Source organism: Pempheris klunzingeri, chromosome 3 (genome assembly GCF_042242105.1).
Source record: "Pempheris klunzingeri isolate RE-2024b chromosome 3, fPemKlu1.hap1, whole genome shotgun sequence".
NCBI lineage: Eukaryota > Metazoa > Chordata > Actinopteri > Acropomatiformes > Pempheridae > Pempheris > Pempheris klunzingeri.
The window spans coordinates 2,203,653-2,223,441 of record NC_092014.1 but is presented as its reverse complement, the minus strand read 5'-3'; the positions used below and the strand labels follow the sequence as shown (position 1 = coordinate 2,223,441).

At 46.3% G+C, this 19,789-nt stretch overlaps 1 protein-coding gene across 1 annotated transcript in view; it reads left to right on the top strand.

Annotated features, from left to right (window-relative positions):
* The window catches only part of usp34 (ubiquitin specific peptidase 34), a 65,816-nt gene that overhangs the window by 18,857 nt on the left and 27,170 nt on the right, over positions 1-19,789 (top strand). The window contains exons 7-34 of the mRNA XM_070854762.1: positions 2,331-2,523; positions 3,662-3,723; positions 4,417-4,498; positions 4,755-4,847; positions 5,317-5,442; positions 5,655-5,784; positions 6,107-6,237; positions 7,023-7,744; positions 8,533-8,747; positions 8,843-8,961; positions 9,329-9,456; positions 9,544-9,633; positions 10,434-10,529; positions 10,904-10,986; positions 12,800-12,954; positions 13,722-13,835; positions 14,218-14,317; positions 15,159-15,321; positions 15,427-15,553; positions 16,053-16,203; positions 16,287-16,387; positions 16,874-17,089; positions 17,185-17,310; positions 17,433-17,555; positions 17,936-18,019; positions 18,939-19,025; positions 19,373-19,573; positions 19,654-19,736. Coding sequence (XP_070710863.1) covers positions 2,331-2,523; positions 3,662-3,723; positions 4,417-4,498; positions 4,755-4,847; positions 5,317-5,442; positions 5,655-5,784; positions 6,107-6,237; positions 7,023-7,744; positions 8,533-8,747; positions 8,843-8,961; positions 9,329-9,456; positions 9,544-9,633; positions 10,434-10,529; positions 10,904-10,986; positions 12,800-12,954; positions 13,722-13,835; positions 14,218-14,317; positions 15,159-15,321; positions 15,427-15,553; positions 16,053-16,203; positions 16,287-16,387; positions 16,874-17,089; positions 17,185-17,310; positions 17,433-17,555; positions 17,936-18,019; positions 18,939-19,025; positions 19,373-19,573; positions 19,654-19,736 — 4,101 coding nt within the window. The remainder of the gene's footprint in view (positions 1-2,330; positions 2,524-3,661; positions 3,724-4,416; positions 4,499-4,754; positions 4,848-5,316; positions 5,443-5,654; positions 5,785-6,106; positions 6,238-7,022; positions 7,745-8,532; positions 8,748-8,842; positions 8,962-9,328; positions 9,457-9,543; positions 9,634-10,433; positions 10,530-10,903; positions 10,987-12,799; positions 12,955-13,721; positions 13,836-14,217; positions 14,318-15,158; positions 15,322-15,426; positions 15,554-16,052; positions 16,204-16,286; positions 16,388-16,873; positions 17,090-17,184; positions 17,311-17,432; positions 17,556-17,935; positions 18,020-18,938; positions 19,026-19,372; positions 19,574-19,653; positions 19,737-19,789) is intronic.

Genomic DNA, 19,789 nt, shown 5'->3' with positions numbered 1-19,789 from the left:
CTCCCCGTCTCAGTCAGTCAGTCAGTCAGTCAGTCAGTCAGTCAGTCAGTCAGTCTCATTCGTGCTCTCTCTCCCAAATACCAAAGTGCCACACATGTGTTGCTAGGAAGAGCTTCCGTCGCCACGGCAACAGTTGCCAGGCCTCCAGTGAACCTCTCCTCACATGACCCCAGAGGAGGCAGAGCGCTGGCAGGCTCGGTCATGTGACGCAGGCAGGCTGATGCGCTTCTGTCTCGCCGAGCAGAGACTCACGGGGGGGGGGGGGGGGACTAATGTAAGGAGAATAACGATTTAAAGGGTCGTTCCCTGCATTTTTATTATAACACCCCCTTCCCTTCACACGATCCATCCGGCAGCTAGTGTTGTCAGCAAGAAGCCACCGTTTGTCTCTAAAGCTCTTAGAGTTACATCCTCGCTGAGGTGGAGGACATTCTTTGTCATCCGGCCGTAACAGCTAGACGCTGAAGGGAACACACACCGCAGACACGTGGCGCTCGACAGAAGCACGTTTGTCTGGGGTGAAAAGACGAGTGATTAGGACCATCATCAGAGTAAAGCTCTACAGGAAGCCGTAAAGGACAAAATAACTTAAGAAATGCTGAAGCTTTAGAAGTGCACACACGGGAAAGCTTAGAGAAATGTGCAGACTCAGCAGGAGCCTGTGGGCCGTGACACTCGCTCTAAACCTAATAGGCCGTGGACACTTTGAAACTCTGAATTAGCTGAATATGGCCTCAACACAAGCAGACAGTAAAGCATTTTGCTCATTTTAATAATCTAAAATGAGAAAGATTATGATTTAAATCAATAACCCTCTGATCACTGATCAGATTTATACTCTTCTTCATTTATTCGAGCATTTAGTGCCAGTTTTTGGTGCTTTTTTTTTTTTTTTTTTTAGCTTTGCCAGCAGCAGAGCTTTAGGGTTAGCACTGCTGATCAGACATTCATGGTCCCCTCAGGATGAACTGTGACAGCTTCATCATCAGGTCACAAAAATGTACCATCCAGACATTTGGTCAGAAACCAGCGACTTTTCTCATCAGCCTCAACTGCCCTTTGTGTCCAGTGCTAATGAACAAATGTTAGCATGCTAGTGTGCTAAGCTAAGACAGCGTGTTGGCACAGTGATGTTTGCATTTGGCTCAGAGCTGCTGGTGTGGCTGCAGACTCTGAACCATGTTTGATATTTGGTGCTACATCCTGAAAACATGTCTTTTCATACCAAAAAAAGGGTTGACGTTCAATGCACAGCCTCTTTGAGTGGCTTTAAGCACTGTTTTTAGGATGTTTGTGTCACACCTGTGGAGGAATAGTCCTCTAGGGAGCCCATGCTAACAACACAAAGCTAATTGTGTATTTTATTTACAGTAGAATTAAGAGGCTAACCGTCTGTGTAAACTGCTTCTGCTTCCTCGTGCCCGGCTTCAAGTCTAGTTAGTTTTGTTTTGTGGATTTATTATATCAATCATATTGTCTGTAACATGAAATTAAAGTATAATTAAAACAGATTTGGGAAATTTGTGGTCCAGTGAGAGCTTAAAGGACTGAAAAGTAAATGTCATGTCACTTTTTTGGCAGATTTTGGGAAGGCTTGTTGTTGTTTGTCCTTTAAAATCCATTTTAAATCAGTTTGATCAGCACCTTTAGCATCAACTGTAGCCTCAGGCTCATCAGAAAAGATCTGAAAACCACAGACCCGCTTAGAGTGAAGACTGGGTGAGTCAGCATGTCTCTGCTGCTGATCAGATCTGTCAGTACGCCCACGCAGGCCTGGAAAAGGAAGGCTTTTTTTTAAATGTTTGAAACAGTTGGATTCATAGACTGAAATGTGAGAATCTCTTTCAGGTTGTTTTACATCACAGACAAAATCTGTTGAATTGTTAGATTTTTAGTGAAGTCAACACACTTTTCTGATGTCAAATCCTCAAGGCTCAAGTGCTGGTGGTGAATTTTGAAGCTCAGACAATCTCACAACATCCACTTTAGATTCTTGATTCACTCAAGACTTTTCAGATTGATGAACGATAGCTTCAGGAGAGCACATCTTGACCTCATTTGGGGTGTTCTTCCATCTCCTGTACGCAAATCAACAACTAAAATATAATTCAGTGATTTTACACACTGGTAATGATAATCAGGGCACCAACATACATTAGATAAGTCAAAGGTTTTGTCATTTCCCACATATGTAACTGGAAAACTCTTCCTTCTTACCCAACATTAGCATTCAGAGCAGCTTTTTTCACTTATATCAGTGGATTTTGTCGATGAAATTCGAAACGCTTGCCAGTCGATAATCAGTTTTGACGGCGGGCTGTTGGTTGCAGGTATCTGTGTAAGCTGTCGGACCAGGAGCTGCGGCAGAGCGCCGCGCGAAACATGGCCGACCTGATGTGGAGCACGGTGAAGGAGCCGCTGGACAGCGCGCTGTGCTTCGACAAGGAGAGCCTGGACCTCGCCTTCAAGTACTTCATGTCCCCCACGCTCACCATGAGGCTGGCAGGACTCAGCCAAATCACAGTGAGTCACGCTCCAAGCATGGCCCACCTCACTCAACACAGCATTTATATATAGATGTATACATTAGCATGCTACATGCTAATTCTGTGTTTATTTTTTTATTTATTGTATTTTTAAACCTATTCTTATATTATATCGTTTCAAAATGGCTGGTAGGTCAGTAGGTTATTATGTGATACACAAATATTGTGTTAGATTCGATCAAACCCCTGAAAAATACCACAAACTATTTGATTGAGGCGGAAGGTTAAATCCCTGTTTTAGTGAATGGAGTCTGGTGTGTGTGCTGTTTGTGGTTAAACCAAAAGGATCTTCCAGGTCTCTCTCTGTAGGGATCCTTTCCATGATGCTGTCACACACTTAGAATAACACTCTGAGCCTGTCAGTAGATCAAACAAGCTCTTTTAGTGGACCTACTGTGATCAGGTGCAGTTGCCCCAAAGGATCACGCTGCAGCTATTGCAGCCCGTAATGCGGCGGTCAGCTGAGGTGATCTACCGGACCAGTTCCAACTATTTTTGTCAGTCAAAATATGTAAAAATGACACTTTAACTTGCACACAGTTATCACGTGAGCATTATAAAATAAGGTTTTATCATTCACACATGCAGTACAAGCAGAAGTCTTTCATGACATGTCCTACCAGTTGGTGTGTTAATGTGCAGTTAATATGTGCACAATGTTTGAGTGATAAATGTAAATGCTCATCATGTGATGCACAAATGTAAAGTAATGAGGACGTGCTGTATGATGTGCTATAAAACTAGATACTGGACCTGATCTCTCATTGTAAAGATTATTAAAAGACAGTATTTCCTCATAAATGTTGGTGAAATTGATCACTGTAAAGATCACTGTATCTCATAAAGGCTGGTGCCCTATTTGATTAATTTATGAAGGCTATAAAGACCCTACACACAATGTGAAGTTTGGCTCTGCCTGCATTTCCCAGGAAACACTCATTAGGAATTGCAGCCAAGAGCCAGTTTGTCTGCAAACAGCTTTCTTTTAATTTGGAGGTTTTGTGATGGCACTGAGGGGAAATAACCTCATACGAAGACGTGTGATGTACTGTTATCTTCACTCATCGTGGTGTGTGTGTGTGTGTGTGTGTGTGTGTGTGTGTGTGTTCCCTCAGAACCAGCTGCACACCTTCAATGACGTCTGCAACAACGAGTCACTGGTGTCGGACACAGAAACGTAAGTCGGTTTAAAGGGATCAGATGGCCCGCGCACAAAGGCGTCCACGGAGGTGCCAATACGTCCATTTAGTGAAGTAATTAGGTCTGCTGTAATTAATTGATGATAGAATTTCATTGATGCCCACAAAAGGGACCGTGCAACAGTCTTCAGAGCCATCAGTGTTTTATTTTCAGGCCAGCAGACACGATTTCTGTGAATGAATATGAAGTGTGATTAAATAACCAACGAAGGAAAAGGCTCGTTCCTGTTTCCTGTCCTTAAGGTGCAGACGTACAGCTCACACATCCCTCATGATAGGGAGGTTTTCTGCTCTATACGTTGAGCTGAGCATCTCACGTTTTTTGTTTTTGAGTGATTCCACCGTCACCTTTCACAGTTTTTATTTTATCATCAGACTTTCACTCATACTAGACGAAAGATTATTTCCATTTATCTCTTTGCCGTACATCAAGAAAACATTTTTTAGATAAACTTTGGAGGTTATGGAATTAGCTGAATATGACACTGGAGTTTTTTTCATTTAGAAAAACATGTCTTGCTTCTGTTGGTTGTGCAAATCTACTTTATTCTAGGTTTGTTCTTGTCCTCCTTTCTTCTCTTGGACCTTTTAGGCTTCCTTCCCTTCCTGCACAGTAATTACTGTCTTTTCTATTTAATGTAATTGTTTCCATGTTATCTGCTTCCGTCCAGGTCCATAGCAAAGGAACTAGCTGACTGGCTGATCCACAACAACGTAGTCGAGCACATATTCGGACCAAATTTGCACATTGAGGTGAGACCTTTTGATCCAGTCATGTGAACTGACAGCAAATGTGAACAAACATGTTGCATCACTGACTAAATCCTCCACATGTTGTTCGTTAGATGGTGTTAAAAGGCAACGCACACTGGCCACAAGGATTTCTGTTCTTTCTGAACATAACTCCTCCAGTTTGTTCTTTTAAACGGAGAAACACTGGAGACTGGAGGTCAATTAATTTTCTCCAAGCACAGCTGATCTTCTGTGTGTGTGTGTGTGTGTTTTCCAGATCATTAAACAGTGCCAAGTGATCCTGAACTTCTTGGCCGCAGAGGGCCGACTCAGCACGCAGCATGTGGACTGTATTTGGGCTGCAGCTCAGGTAAAAGAGGACAGATTTACACCTGACTGTACATTTTATTCCACTCCATTAACCTGTTTGTTCCTCTGTGGAGCAGCACGAGGGAGCCCGTGGTATTTATCACTGCACCGGCGCCCTCAGGGCAACGAGTCGGCTGGAATTATAGTTCTTTACCTTTTTAACAGTTAAATATAGATTATTGGTATTATGTCCACTAAATATTAACACTTTACTTCTCAATGGAAATACCTGGGCTTTTTTTTTGTACGTCTTTTTATGTTTTTATCAGACGATAGAGGAAGATTTGTTGATTTATTGTAGAATAATAAAAACATAGACATATAAAACCAAATTAATCAGAATGATGTGATTACATGTCGTTCTTGTGTTTAAGATTAGATTAGATTAGATTATATGTAACATCTCTGTACCGTTCAGAGAGGAGCTCATAAGATGAAATGATTTTTTTTCTTTCTCTTTGGCGTTTCAGCTGAAACACTGTAGTCGTTACATCCATGACCTTTTCCCGTCGCTCATCAAAAACCTGGACCCAGTGCCTCTCCGCCACGTCCTCAACCTGGTGTCAGGCCTGCACCCCAGCGCCCACACCGAGCAGGTACACACACACACACACACACACACACACACACACACACACACACACACACACACACACACACCTCAGAAACAGCTCTAAAACCAAGAACAGTTTGTTCTTGTTTGTATTTTAAGGTGATGGTTTCTCGCTCATGAGCCTCCCTCCCTCCCTCCTTCTCTCCTTCCTTCCCTCCCTCCCTCCCTCCCTCCCTCCCCTCCCTCCCTGAGCAGACGCTGTATCTGGCCTCCATGCTGATCAAGGCTCTGTGGAACAACGCCCTGGCAGCCAAGGCCCAGCTCTCCAAACAGAGCTCCTTCGCCTCCCTGCTCAACACCAACATCCCCATGGGCAACAAGAAAGGTCAGTCTGGATTTATGTTCGGCTCCAGCAAATTAAGGTTGTTGCAGCGAAATGAAAGCGCGACACTCAGAATGTCTCAGCAACAACCAGCCTGACCTGTGTTGCCCTTTCACACGTGTGCATCACATATCGTCCCAGCAACCAGCGTTTTCTGTCACTCTGTTCGTCCCACCAGCTGTTCATGTTCACTTTGATCTGGTGTGAGATGTCGGCATTGTTTAGAGGAGTGACTGCCACTGCTGCTGGTGTCTGCTGTGAATCGCTCGTGTGGCAGGTTTGACTTCCCGGTTCTCAGCCTGTCTTCTTCCCGTCTCGGTCTCAGGTTCACCAGCCGCCAGTCCGGACAGCAGCGACAACAGCGACACTCAGCACAGCGGAGGCAGCGACATGGAGATGGACGACCAGATGATGACGGGCGGCAAGAGGAGCCAGCAGAGGCTGTCTGACACTGAGGTACACACACACACACACACACACACACACACACACACTGTGTTGTGATGCTGCAGATCTGAATGTTTCCCTGTGACATGTTACAAAATATAGCAAAATAAGTGGCCTTTAAAATCTGGTGAGTTCAGAATAACAGCTGAACTGGACGGAGTAAAAACTAAAGAAATAAAGCAAAAGAAAAAATAAATCCAGTTGTCCAAAGACAAAGAACATAAACTTTAACTGTGGTGGCGACAATGATACACGTGAATATTTCCTTTTGATCGCAGTCATAAGAAACATTTAGTCTTGAGTTTAAAACTTGTAAACTTTATATCATTATTTCTTTTGCCTTGCTTTATTTTTATCTATTTGTTTGACTACAGCACCGACTGCAGGATGCTTTGTATGGATGAGCTTAATTATGTTTGTGATTTTAAATCGCCGCTCCGCTCTTCCTCTCCTTCTCAGCCTTTCTCCCTTTCCTGTACTTGTCCCTCAGATATTTTAACCTCGCCAACATTCACGTGTCATCAGATAAGTGGCGATTTTATGTAAAAGGAGGCAGATTTACATTAGCTGGGGAGCTAACTTGACGCTACGTCAGCAGAGGGTTGACTATACGGCTAACAACAAGCTGACAACGCCCCCTGCACCCACCTGCAGCATTTAATGACTGCTGCTCCCACGGATGGTTTCTGTTGTGGTAGTTTCAGTCTCGTAAAGCTGCAGACAGACTAGACAGAAGACACCAGTGAGGAGTTCAGGTAATGGAGTCGCTCATTGGGTCTCTGTTGTTTCCTCAGGAGTCGATGCAGGGCAGCTCCGATGAGACGGCCAACAGCGTGGAGGAAGGCAGCAGCGGGCCGGGCAGCAGCAGCGGCCGCAGCGAGGCCTCCAGCAACGAAGCCGCCTCCAGCAGAGCCAGCCAATCGGCCGGCAGCCCCGGCAGCGAGATGCACTCTGACGACATGGCGGACAGCGAGGCCTTAAAGGAGGAGGAGGAGGAGGAGGACGATGAAGAGGAAGACGACGAGGACGACGACGACGACGATGAAGAGGACGAAGACGAGGGGAACCGGTCGGCCGCTGAAGGCGGGCAGCAGAAGGAGGCCAGGGAGCAGACGGAGTCGAGGAAGAGGAAGGCGGGGGAGGCGCTCGGCGAGGGCCCGACCCAGGGGGCGGGGCCCAGCGGGTCAGGGGGCGGAGCAAAGCCCAAAGTTCTCCCCTTTAACCCAGAGACTTCTGCTGTCATGGTTACAGCGTCAACATCGCTGGAGGGCCGGATGAGGATGTTGGACGCCTGTTCTGCGTCGTCCTCTGCTCGGCCAGAGGGGGCGGAGCCCCAGCAGCAGCCGCCAGACATCGGCCCCTCGCAGATGGTCCAGGGGCCCCAGGAGCCTCAGTGCCTGCCGCGACCCGGGGACTTCCTGGGAGACGCCATCGGAAGTGAGCTCTTTAACTGCCGGCGCTTCATCGGCCCCCAGCACCACCACCATCACCATCATCACCACCACCATCACGAAGGGTAAGGACGCCGTTCTGCAGCTTCTGTTCGCTTCCTTATCTCACGTGGACAGAAAACCCAGAGCCTCGCCCCCATTAGGGGACTAGAGGCTGTTACCATGTTCAGAGTTTCACCATTAGCGTCGCTGAATATCATCAATTGGATGAGCTGTTGTCATGGGAACGTGAGGTGCAGAATACCTGGGTGAAGTGCAGAGAAGGTGTCAGGAACAAAACCAGTTGTCCTGTAGCTTCCTCACGTGCTGCTCTCATGTTAATTGGATGCGTATTTAAAGGTCACCTACAAACAAGAACACCGAGCTTCAGCTGTCAAGTCAGAGCAAAGCTCGAGGCAGCGCTGCCACGGGGTTTGGCGTCTTCACTCAATCGGTCATCGTGGGATTATTGAAATTAAAACATCCTCTGGGAGCTTGAATACTGTGGTTCCTCAAAGAAAAAACAGGTCTTAATTAAAAGTGAAACAAGAGTCTGCTTCAAATAAAGGCCTGGTACTCTGCAGCTGAGGTAAATAAACGGTGTGGCTTGTAGACGAAAGCCGATGAAATGAACAGCGATTTTTCCTCAGGGGAGCACGAATGCTCTTTGTTGTTGATTTCCTGCTCTTCAGCCTGTGGCGTTTTTCTGTACTTGAGAATTTTGTCCTCATGGCAGCGCGCAATGGTGACGGTTTAACCTGTGGGAACCATGAACATCCACAGGAAGTTTGTTTTAGCCACAGGTTTTCAAAATGAACTTACATTTATATCTAAACAACCTGCTTCTCTTCCTCCTCTTATTACCCCCCCTCAGTCCCATGGTGGAGGACATGTTGAGCGCCGACGACGTGAGCTGCAGCAGCTCTCAGGTCAGCGCCAAGTCGGAGAAGAACATGGCCGACTTTGACGGCGAGGAGTCGGGCTGCGAGGAGGAGCTGGTCCAGATCAACTCCCACGCTGAGCTCAGCTCCCACCTCCAGCAGCACCTCCCCAACCTGGCCTCCATCTACCACGAGCACCTGGTGCAAGGTGAGCCACGCTCGAGGCCTCGAAGAGCTTGGAATGATCTGATTCCTTTGCTCTGTTGGACTAAACGAGGTGTGTGAACGCTCTGATCTCCGCAGGTCCGGCCATACACAAGCACCAGTACTCCAGCAGCCACGCCGTCACTGACATCAACCTGGACAACGTTTGTAAGAAGGGCAACACGCTGCTGTGGGACCTGGTGCAGGACGAGGACGCGGTACGACCTCAAACACAGCTCTCACACCCCTTCGTAGACACATCTGTGTGTTTAGATGTTTCCAGATGGAGCTTTAGTATCAGTGAAGTCTCAATACATCGCACAATGTGACTGAAAAAGTGACATTTGTACTTCACATCTTTGTTCCTCCAGTGTTGCAGCTCAGTGCGCTGAGCTCTGTCACTAACTGGCCTTTTCACACGTCCTCTCTAGTTAATTCAAATGGAAAACAAAGTAAATTATTAGTTTTCTTGTGGGGCTGATTGGCACAAATGAACAGCTCAAAGCCAGAAATGCTCCAACCTCCAGTTTTAGGCCCCTTAAAACGTATGTGGTCTAATGTTTAGTTTGTCCGTGTGCTTTACAGATTCATCTGTCTGAGGGCCTGATTAACGAAGCAGAGAAGCTGCTGTGTTCGCTCGTCTGCTGGTTCACCGACAGACAGATCCGAATGCGCTTCATCGAGGGTTGCCTTGACAACTTGGCCCACCACAGGTAAGAGTTTCCGGCTTTAGACTTTCGTTTGAGTTCCTTCTTTTCTTTCTCCTTGTTGCTGACCCTCATCTTCTCATCCACCCTCAGGTCTGTTGTGGTTTCCTTGCGTCTTCTGCCCAAACTTTTTGGCACTTTTCAGCAGTTTGGCTCCAGCTACGACACTCACTGGATCACCATGTAAGTAACATTTCCTAGCTTCCATAAATAACTATATTCCCACTCAAACTTTTTCCTGCATACGTGCCAAACTTTTATCAGAGAAGATAATTCTGGTATTGGGTGACCGGTAGGTATAAAACCTTTTGAACTGGTCCAGTAGATCACCTCCACCAGCAGCTGAGAACAGGGGGGGGTTGTATGAGCCTCATCCTTCAGCGCACTTGTGCCAGATCGAAGTACGTCCACTAAGAATGCTTGTTTTTGCCATTAACATGCTCAGATTGTAACCGATATGGTTGTTATATTGCTTGGTTCACAGCCACCAGACTACATTAAAAAAAACACAGATTTTACATGGAAGATGCTGGTCTACCTCTGTCTCAATCGGTTAGTTTGTTTGTGTTATTATGTGACTTTGGTGTTTTTATAGAGTTAGTTAGGATTTGCACATCATTTGTGTAACATATAATAACACAAACAAACAAACTGATCGAGGCAGCGGAACACCTGTAACACCTGTGTTCTGAGAAGTAAAATCACTGTTTTAGTGAATGGAGTCTGGTGTGTGTGCTGTTTGTGGTTAAACCAAAAGGATCTTCCAGGTCTCTCTCTGTAGGGATCCTTTCCATGATGCTGCCAGACACTTAGAATAACACTCTGAGCCTGTCAGTGGATCAAACAAACACGGCTGAGATGATCTACTGGACCGAGTTTTGTACCTTTGGGTCATTTCTAACCCGAAATATGTAAAACTCGGGCCCGGGGTTAACTGCCTTGTCTCACTCGTGTGGTCCTGATGTGTTTGTCTGCTCTGTCAGGTGGGCCGAGAAGGAGCTGCACATGATGAAGCTGTTCTTCGACAACCTGCAGCACTACATCCAGGAAGTCCGGGAACACCGGCACAAGTTTGCACTGTAAGTCTGTCGCACACAGTTCTCGTTCCACACAAAGGGCTCGACAGAGCCACAAATGGGGATCAAAGATGACGGGAAACCAAGACAAGAGGATCCTCACTGAAGGTCAAACTGGCCTGCACACAGATCACAGAGTAGTTTTATATAGAAATCAAAGTAAACATGGGAATAATTTTAGCAGTAAACACAGGATTTCCAGCACAAACAGCCAGTTCATGGTTTGGTTCCACATGCTGGAACAGTAAGACGCCGATGCAAGCAGCACACACATTTATCTGCATGACACCGTTTTAACTGTAAGTGTATGTTTTCTCTTTTTTAGAAATTGTCCATATTAGTTGTGACATGTCTCCATATGTGGTGTGTTGTTGCAGGTACAGCCACAGTGCCGAGGTCCAGGTCCGGCTGCAGTTCCTCACCTGCGTCTTCTCCACACTGGGATCTCCAGACCACTTCAGTAAGACTCGGCTTCTTTTATTCTGCAGAGCGGCACCTTAATCTGGATTTAAAAAAAAAAAAAACAAAAGGGTTCACAACACCAAGCTAAAGATGTGTAAAAATGTGCTGACAGTGTTTTTGATGTCTCACAGAGCAGATACACATCTGTTTCATCTAATGAATCAATACACACTGATTCTGTGATGTGTGTTTCACTCACAGCTGTTTTAATCTGTTAAAGCTGTTTGTGTGTCTGAGTTTCACCAAATGATTCCTCCCACTCGCTGGGTGAGCAGGGAAATAAAATCAATGAATCAACAGGCAGCATACAAACACTGTTGATTTCTCCCTGTTGAGTAAATGTCTGCTGTCAGTCAGCCTGGCGGGGGCAGGTCGGTCCAGCCGGCTCCTGGAGCTGCTAACCGCAGACGGTGGAGGACAAAACGCTCTCATCTCGCTTCCTGTGTGGATTCCCAGATCATAGCTGATATCAACTCTCTAAATCACTAAAATGTTTAGTTCATCCAAATCATAAAACCAAAAAAAAATCAGCCCTTCTCACCTGTCCTGTGCTGTATGGAGTTACTGGGGTGTTTGCCTCCATCCCAGTACAGTTGAGGTCAGTAGCAATTTATTTGTGGTCCTCAAAACACAATACAAAAGTGTCCTGCTGCTCAGGAAGCAGGAAAATCACACTGACAGCTAAAAAATGTTAAGTGATCTTTGAGGTTTAAGCTTTGTTTTGCTTGGCATTTCCAACACTGGGTGCATTTTCCCAAAGAGAAGAAGCATTTCTGACAGTGGTTTGGAAATAAACTCTGGAGTGTTTGGTTTCTTCGGGGAGTCTTTGGGGAACAATGCTGTAACAGACCTCCAGTATGCGACCTGGTGAGAACAGTGCTGTCTGTGTGTGAGGGAGAGCGACCTGACACCGATGAGGAGAAAATACAGACTAGCTCTGGTAGCATTTTACCAGGTTTTGGCCCAGTTCAATCATCATTCCAGTTTTATATAAATTCAGCTCAACAGATTTCCTCAGACACTGACGGCAGGAAACCCAAAGTAAAGACGGTAAAGAGTCAGAACTGTAATTACTGTCTGTCGCTATAAAACTCAGTCTGGGAATCTGATATGAATCCTCCAAAGTTGTAAAATCAGGGAAGGTAGTGACCGTGTGACTGGACATTACCCACTTTTGTTTTTGTTTGATTCGTCTTCAAGCCTTTTTGTTTTCACGTCCTGTTGTTCCTGTTGCATTTTAAATCCAGAGTTTTGCTTGAATTATCTTTTGAGTGTAATATAAAGAACGTATAAGACTTTATAGACTCTTATAGCAGCACAGTTGGCTCCTTAAAATGAAGCCCACAGGTTGTGTCTGTTCACCTGCAGTGATTTTTCCATCCCAGGTTATTTAGTTTGAAGGAATTTTACAGGCTAAAGATGGAGAAATACACCGCGGACCCAGTATCAGACTTATCTGAGGTGATGGAGCTAAAGACATCAGTCTGAATGGATTATTGTCAGTCTGGGATGTTTTCTGAGGCACTGGAGCTAAAAAATATAACTGAAAGGGGAAAAATAATCTAGTATTTCACGAGGAAATCACACTTAAGATGAATAATTTTGTGTTGCAGTTTTGTTTTAGTCATTAATTCCTTTTATATGTATCTTGGGACCCCTTTTGAGGTCTGGACCCAATGTTGGGATTCACTACAGTAGCTATGATGATTAAAGCTGGAGGGATGCTTAGTGTTTTATTAAGCACAGAGCGGGTGGAGTCTGTCTGCACACCTGATGGAGCTGCTGTGTGTGTGTGTGTGTGTGTCTCTCAGGGCTGAGCCTGGAGCAGGTGGACATCCTGTGGCACTGCCTGGTGGAGGACGCAGAGTGCTACGACGACGCGCTGCACTGGTTCCTCAATCAGGTCCGCAGCAAGGACCAGCACGCCATGGGCATGGAGACCTACAAGCATCTGTTCCTGGAGAAGGTACGGACGCGGAGGGGAAACACAAACATGTTTGGGAATGAAAGAAACCGTCCTTGAACTCGGATGAGTGTCCTGGCTGTCGTCAGGTGTTTGTGGAGGATCACTGGTGTGTGTTGAGCATGTAAACAGGATCCATAAGACTACATGGAGTTCTCCTGTAGAAACCAGGATACTGTGGCGTGTAAACACCTGGTCCAGGTTTCTGTGTATTCTCTGTTGGTACTGAACCTCTTGGCTGAGATGGTGATATATATACACGGGGAGAGATCAAAACCAGGATGAGACTCTAAACTGGTGTTTTAGTTTGGATATAAACGCTCTGTGCCCCAAAAAAACCCAGATTTCTGTGTGGAAAACATCCGCTGAGAATCGATTGAGGCCGTTGGAATAAATGTCGGACTATCTCTATCTGATAATGTACCTCCTCTAGAGATGAATGAAACAAGGTACAGTTAAATAGAAGCTTGGTTTTGCAGCATGAATGAGACATTTCTCTGCTCATACGCATTCAGAAACTGATTTTGGTGAGTTTCCCAGCATGGATAGATGTTTGGTTCAGTGAAGCCAACTAGAGCCGAGCGAGTTATAAAGCCCACATCACGCACTTTCACAGTTCGACCTCAGGAAACGCAGCCACGATCTTGTCGGATGACAACGAGAGAAGTGAAAATGGCTCTTAAACTGGAGTTTAAACCACAATAAACACCCCTGAGCATCACTGCAGCAACTGTGTGTGTGTGTTAATATAACTGTGTGTGTGTGTCCAGATGCCTCAGCTGAAGCCTGAGACGATCAGCATGACGGGCCTCAACCTCTTTCAGCACCTCTGTAACCTGGCCCGCCTCGCCACCAGCGCCCTGGACAACGCCTCCAGCTGTGAGGTAAACACACTGCTATGACACACAGATATGATTAGGACTTGACTTCACCGCAGAGACCGCAGAGCCATGCTGACATCTTACTAATCCTCATCCTGCCTGTAGTCAAATCGGGGTAAATAGTTAACTTACAGCCGGGGTGAGTCAAACATGCAGCCCGCGGGCCAAAAACCGGCCTGCCAGAGGGTCCAGTCCGGCCGGCGGGACGACTTTGCAAAGTGTAGAAATGACAGAAGACAAATTTCAGGTTGTTCGTAATGTTTTACACTCAAACAACAGGAAAAAGTTGGAGTTGTCGTTGTTTATGGGTTGCTATGCTGTGATTTCACTGGCCCGGCCCACTTGAGATCAAACTGCAGGCTCGTCTTTGTGTGTGTGTCTCCAGCTGTGTGGGATGGACCAGCTGTGGGGCATCGCTCTGAGAGCTCAGTCTGCTGACATCAGCCGCGCCGCCATCCAGTACATCAACTCCTACTACATCAACGGTTAGTGTACCTGCATCGTTCACACGGTTTACGGACCTTCATGCTGATTTATTAGCTATTCCAAGCACAAGCCGCTTGACATTGGAGAAGGTAAAGACTGACCTTAGAGTAAACTGGCCACCGGTGCTCTGCAGGCCACATCAACAGTGTGGCTTTGTAAGAAATGTGTAAATTAATCAAACAATTTCAAGCACACGTATAAGAAAAGTATACAGTGTCTTTGGATTGTTCTTCTTCTTTTTACTTTGTTTTCATTGTTTTTTTGACTAAACCCACAGACAGATCAAAGTGAGACACACATCATGGGTACGGTGAGATGCTTACGTCCTGTAAACAGGAAATGAAAAGAATCTGAGTGGCACTGTGAAGCTCCGTGGGTCCTGTGTGTTTTCCATAATGGTCCTTTGAGATCAAGTAGTCCTTAGTGCTCCGGTGTGCTCAGTGCAGTAACAGCTTCCTCAGAGAGATACGAAGGAAATTACCTCGTATTCAAAAAAAAGATTTCCAGGTTTTTCCAGTATTCTTCTAGTGTTTTTTTAGTGCAGTTCCACAGTATACATTTCCTGAACTATTTTTTTTACATTTTAGATTCTGAACATGGTTTCATATTTGAAAAAATTAATGTAAATTGAATTTCACTGAATTTTAAACTGTTACAATTGGAGTTGCTCTTAGCCTCAGCTACAGACGGGTCCTGTGCCTGAGAGAATATATCATTCCTGGAGTGACAGGCGCTGGTTTAATGTACAAAGACAGACAGAAAAACTGATAAATGATTAAAAGGAAGGGGTTTTTAAATGTCCCACATCACGTCTGTGTGTGTCTGTGTCGACATGTCCAGCTGGTAAGACGGGCCTGGAGAAGGAGCAGGAGTTCATCAGGAAGTGCATGGAGAGTCTGCTGATGGCTTCGGCCAACCTGGAGAAGGACGCCCACTCCAGCCTGACCAGCATCGAGAGGGGGCTGCTCATGCTCAAAACGCACCTGGAGGCCTTTCGACGCAGGTACGTGCACCACAAACAAACAAACACGCACCAGAAAACCAACGAGTCAGAGTTAAGATAAGTCGCTGAACGTGCGGATCCCTCTCTCCTTCCCGTCCCGGGCAGGTTTGCGTACCACCTGCGTCAGTGGCAGATCGAGGGGACGGGAATCAGCAGCCACCTCAAGGCTCTGAGCGACAAACAGTCTCTGCCGCTCAGGATCGTCTGTCAGCCTGCAGGACTTCCTGACAAGGTGACACATCTTACGTTCGAGAGACTACGTAACCCTTCAAATGACTGATAGCCTAACAGTTAGACAGGCCAGCTTAGAGGGCAGTAACCTTCTAGCTTCAGAAATTAACCTAATTATGAACCTGTTTTCTAAGTAATTCACACTTAATGTACTATCTTTAACTGTCAGCTTATTTTTAGTAGTTTTCCCCTTTTGTTTCCTTTATTCAGTCATCAAGTGTTTGAGCTCCCCTCCAGAAATAAAATCAGTATCAGTCACACTTGTAACAAATATCTCTCAGATCATATTTGCTCTCCTGTATTGGGGGAAAAAACCTTTTGTATCTAGGAGTGACTCAGATTTACCCCTGAACATTATTTGCATTATTTTTCAATATACCAAATCATTGCATTATGTAGCATTGGATTTTAGAAACAGTGAGTTAGTGTGATCATACAAATGGCTCCTTTTTACAGTAAGACTGTTGCGCTTGTAGTTGCTTTACTCCGTGCTGTTGCAGATGACGATCGAGATGTACCCCAGCGACCAGGTAGCGGACCTGCGGGCCGAGGTGACCCACTGGTACGAGAACCTGCAGAAGGAGCAGATGAACCAGCAGGCTCAGCTGCAGGAGTTCGGCCAGAGCGGCCGGCAGCCGGGAGACTTCCCAGGTCGGCGTCCACGGGATTACTCATTACTGCTCACGTGCAAACGCTTCTCTAGACTGATCGAAGCGCTGTCGTGTCTCCTGCAGGTGGTTTGATGGGACCAGTCAGGATGATCTCCTCTGGCCACGAGCTGACCACAGACTACGACGAGAAGACTCTGCACGAGCTGGGCTTCAAAGACATGCAGGTCACTGAGCGGTTTCTTTATGTGCTTCAATACCTTTAAAAAAAAAAAAAAAAACAGCTAGAGACAAGACGGAGCACAGCTTCTTCAACTCCACTAACACCAGGGCATTGCCTCCTCCCCCCCCCTGGTCAAAGCGGGTGTCACGAAAAAGAGAAAGAACACCATGAGAGTGAAATGTAGAAACAGTAACTTGTGTTCTCTCCCCTCCATGATGACAGAACGTAGTAACATCTGTGTAATAATCTAGCTGCTCAGTTCATCTCTCTGTCTGTCTCTGTCCTGCTGGCTTGACAGCTCGGGGAGGTAATCCACTACAATAAACCACATCACACCACTGGGTCCCACTACAACACCGATCCCTTCATATTTCAGTATTATTCCACTGATGTCTGCATTTATTAGTTAGTCTTTCTAATTATCTGGCAGCAGGTCGTATTAAAACACAGATGAGTCATCGCCGCGTCGTGTCCGTCTGTTTGATCCCAGATGGTGTTTGTGTCTCTGGGAGCGCCGCGGAGGGAGAGGAAAGGGGAGGGCATCCAGCTGCCGGCCTCCTGCCTGCCTCCCCCCCAGAAGGAGCACATCCCCATGCTGCTCCTGCTCCAGGAGCCGCACCTCACCACGCTGTTCGACCTGCTGGAGATGCTGGCCTGCTTCAAACCGCCCAGCCCCAACACCGAGAAGGTGCCCGAAAACCCTGAGGTGGGTGTGACTCTCGCTCCCCCTCACACGTCACACTCGACGTGTAGAGCGATAAGATAAAAGGATGTTTTGTGTGTGTGTGTGTGTGTGTGTAGAGTTTGCGGTGTGAGGAGCTTCATCTCCACGCAGAGAATCTGTCTCGTCGCGTTTGGGAGCTGCTGATGCTGCTTCCTACATGTCCCAAGATGCTGCAGGCCTTCCAGAACATCTCAGACGACACGGTCAGTCGCCACACTCACCAGACCACAGCGCACAGATCAGTTTCTAAACCTACAGGAGGAGCATGTGGACACAAATTCAAAGTGTTGCATGTGTGTGTGTGTGTGTGTGTGTGTGTTTGTAGAATGGGGAGGGTCTGTGCTGGAAGGAGCTGCTGAGGATTAAAAGTCCCCACAAGCTGCTGTACGCTCTGGAGATCATCGAGGCTCTGGGCAAACCCAACCGACGCATCCACCGGGAGTCCACTGTGAGAACACACGCTAGGTTTTACTCTGAAGAAGATGTCCCCACACACATGCAGCTTGTGATGTCTGCTCATGTCATTTGTTTTTTTTTTTTGTACAATGTGAAGGCAGAATAAGCAGAAAAGACAAGAAACGTGAACATTTTTCAAGATTAGGGCCTATTTAAGCTAATTTTTGCTAATAAATGTGTTTAAAACCAACTTAAATTTTATAAAAATGCACTTATCCGTATGTCCTGAACAACAGAGTTCATATTAAAAGCTTTTATCAAGTTGAATATTGATGCATTAAATACTGGCTATATGATCAGTCTCACACACACAACCACAATGCACTGGGCTGCTCTCTCAGACTTGTTTGTACATGTCGTGTGTGTTTCCAGGGCAGCTACAGCGACCTGTATCCAGACTCTGATGACTCCAGCGAGGATCAGATAGAAAACAGCAAGAACACCTGGAGCTGCAAGGTACAACACATCTAGGGAAACTTTTTCCTCTTTATTGGCTTTCTGACAATCACAGTCTTTCAAATTTAAGTGGTTGTTAAATGTTAACTGGTAGGTCCAGCAGGTTGCCTCAGCTGTTAGCCTGCAGTGTGCTCCTGTGTGTCCACTAAAAGTGCTTGTTTTCTCCGCTTGTTATTCTAAGTGTCTGACAGCATTATGAACAGGATCCCTACAGAGAGAGACCTGGAGGAGCCAGCGTATTGCTCAGTTCAAGTTCACCAGACTCCATTGAGAAAAACAGTAATTTTCTGTGGTTAGTTGCTGGGCTGCTGCTGCTTCGATCGCTTAGTTTGTTTGTGTTATTGTGTGACTTTTGTGTTTTAAAGCTTTAGTTCTGATCCAACACAATATTCAGGGAGCACATAACAACACAAATAAACGACCTGATTGAGGCAGCAGCAGACCAGCCACTCCTGTGCTCTGAGAAGTAAAATGACTGTTTTTGCCAACTGAGTCTGGTGGGTTTGAATAGTAGAACAGTTGTTTCTGGTTACACCAAAAGGATCTTACAGGCCTGTGTCTGTAGGGCCCCTTTCTGTAATGTTGTCAGTCACTAATATAACCACTCTAAGTGGACACTGGGTGCAGTTGTCTGATCAAAGGATTATGTTGCAGCCATTGGAGCTTGTTTGCAGCCTGTTCTCGGCTGCCTTCTGCGGCGATCTGCTGCGCACATTCCATACGTTTTTGTATCTACCACTCGTTTCGAAGCCAAAATATGTAAAATGGGGCTAATTTGAAAAAGAACTGAGTTATCCTTTAAAGATGGAAATAAAACCACAACATTTTAGAGTATTTATGTTTACAAAAGCAAAAAAAAAAACACAGAAAATTCCAAACAGTCATAGTTTGATTTATTCTTTCTCTTTGTTCCCTGTAGTTTGTGTCCTCTGGAGGTCTGCAGCTGCTCCTGGAGATCTTCAACTCAGGCATCCTGGAGCCCAAAGACCAGGAGTCCTGGACTGTGGTGAGAGAGACTAAACGCTCCTTCTTGAAAGATGTGAAGGAGAATTCATGAGGACACAGAATCCTACTGCCCTCACACATGATTATGTGAAGAACACACTGGCCCGCTTAAATCCTTTGTGTCATTTCACTTGGTTAAGAGCATGAAAGGCGATTTGACTGCAGCTTCAGTTCCTCTCAGTGAAAATTTTAAGGGAAAGTGCAAAGAATTAGAACTTGAGGTGGTTTTGGCTCCTTTACATATTTTCATAATCGGAGCGTAAAGAGTTATTGGAGTCGTGGACGGCGATGCGTGTCGTCTCACAGCTACTTGTATGGTTTTCATTCTGGTGTGTGTCTCCTCCTCAGTGGCTGCTGGACTGCCTGGCCTGCCTGCTGAAGCTGATCTGCCAGTTTGCGGTGGACCCCGCAGACCTGGACCTGGCCTACCACGACGTCTTCTCCTGGTCGGGCCTCGCCGACAGCCAACGCAAGCGGGCGTGGCCGGGAAAATCCCGCAAGTCCACCGTAGAGCACGGGAAAGGCCTGCACATCCCACGGCTGACCGAGGTGCGGAACATCAGACTGTCGAGGCAGCGGCGATCATCTTGGACGCTCTGGCATCAGCTGACGAGTGTGTTGTTTTGCAGGTGTTTCTCAGCCTCGTGCAGGGCACCAACCTCATCCAGCGCCTGATCAACGTGGCCTACACCTACGACAACCTCGCACACAGGTGACCAAACGCAGCAGCGCAAAAATATACCTGTGGTATTGAAGTCCAGGTTG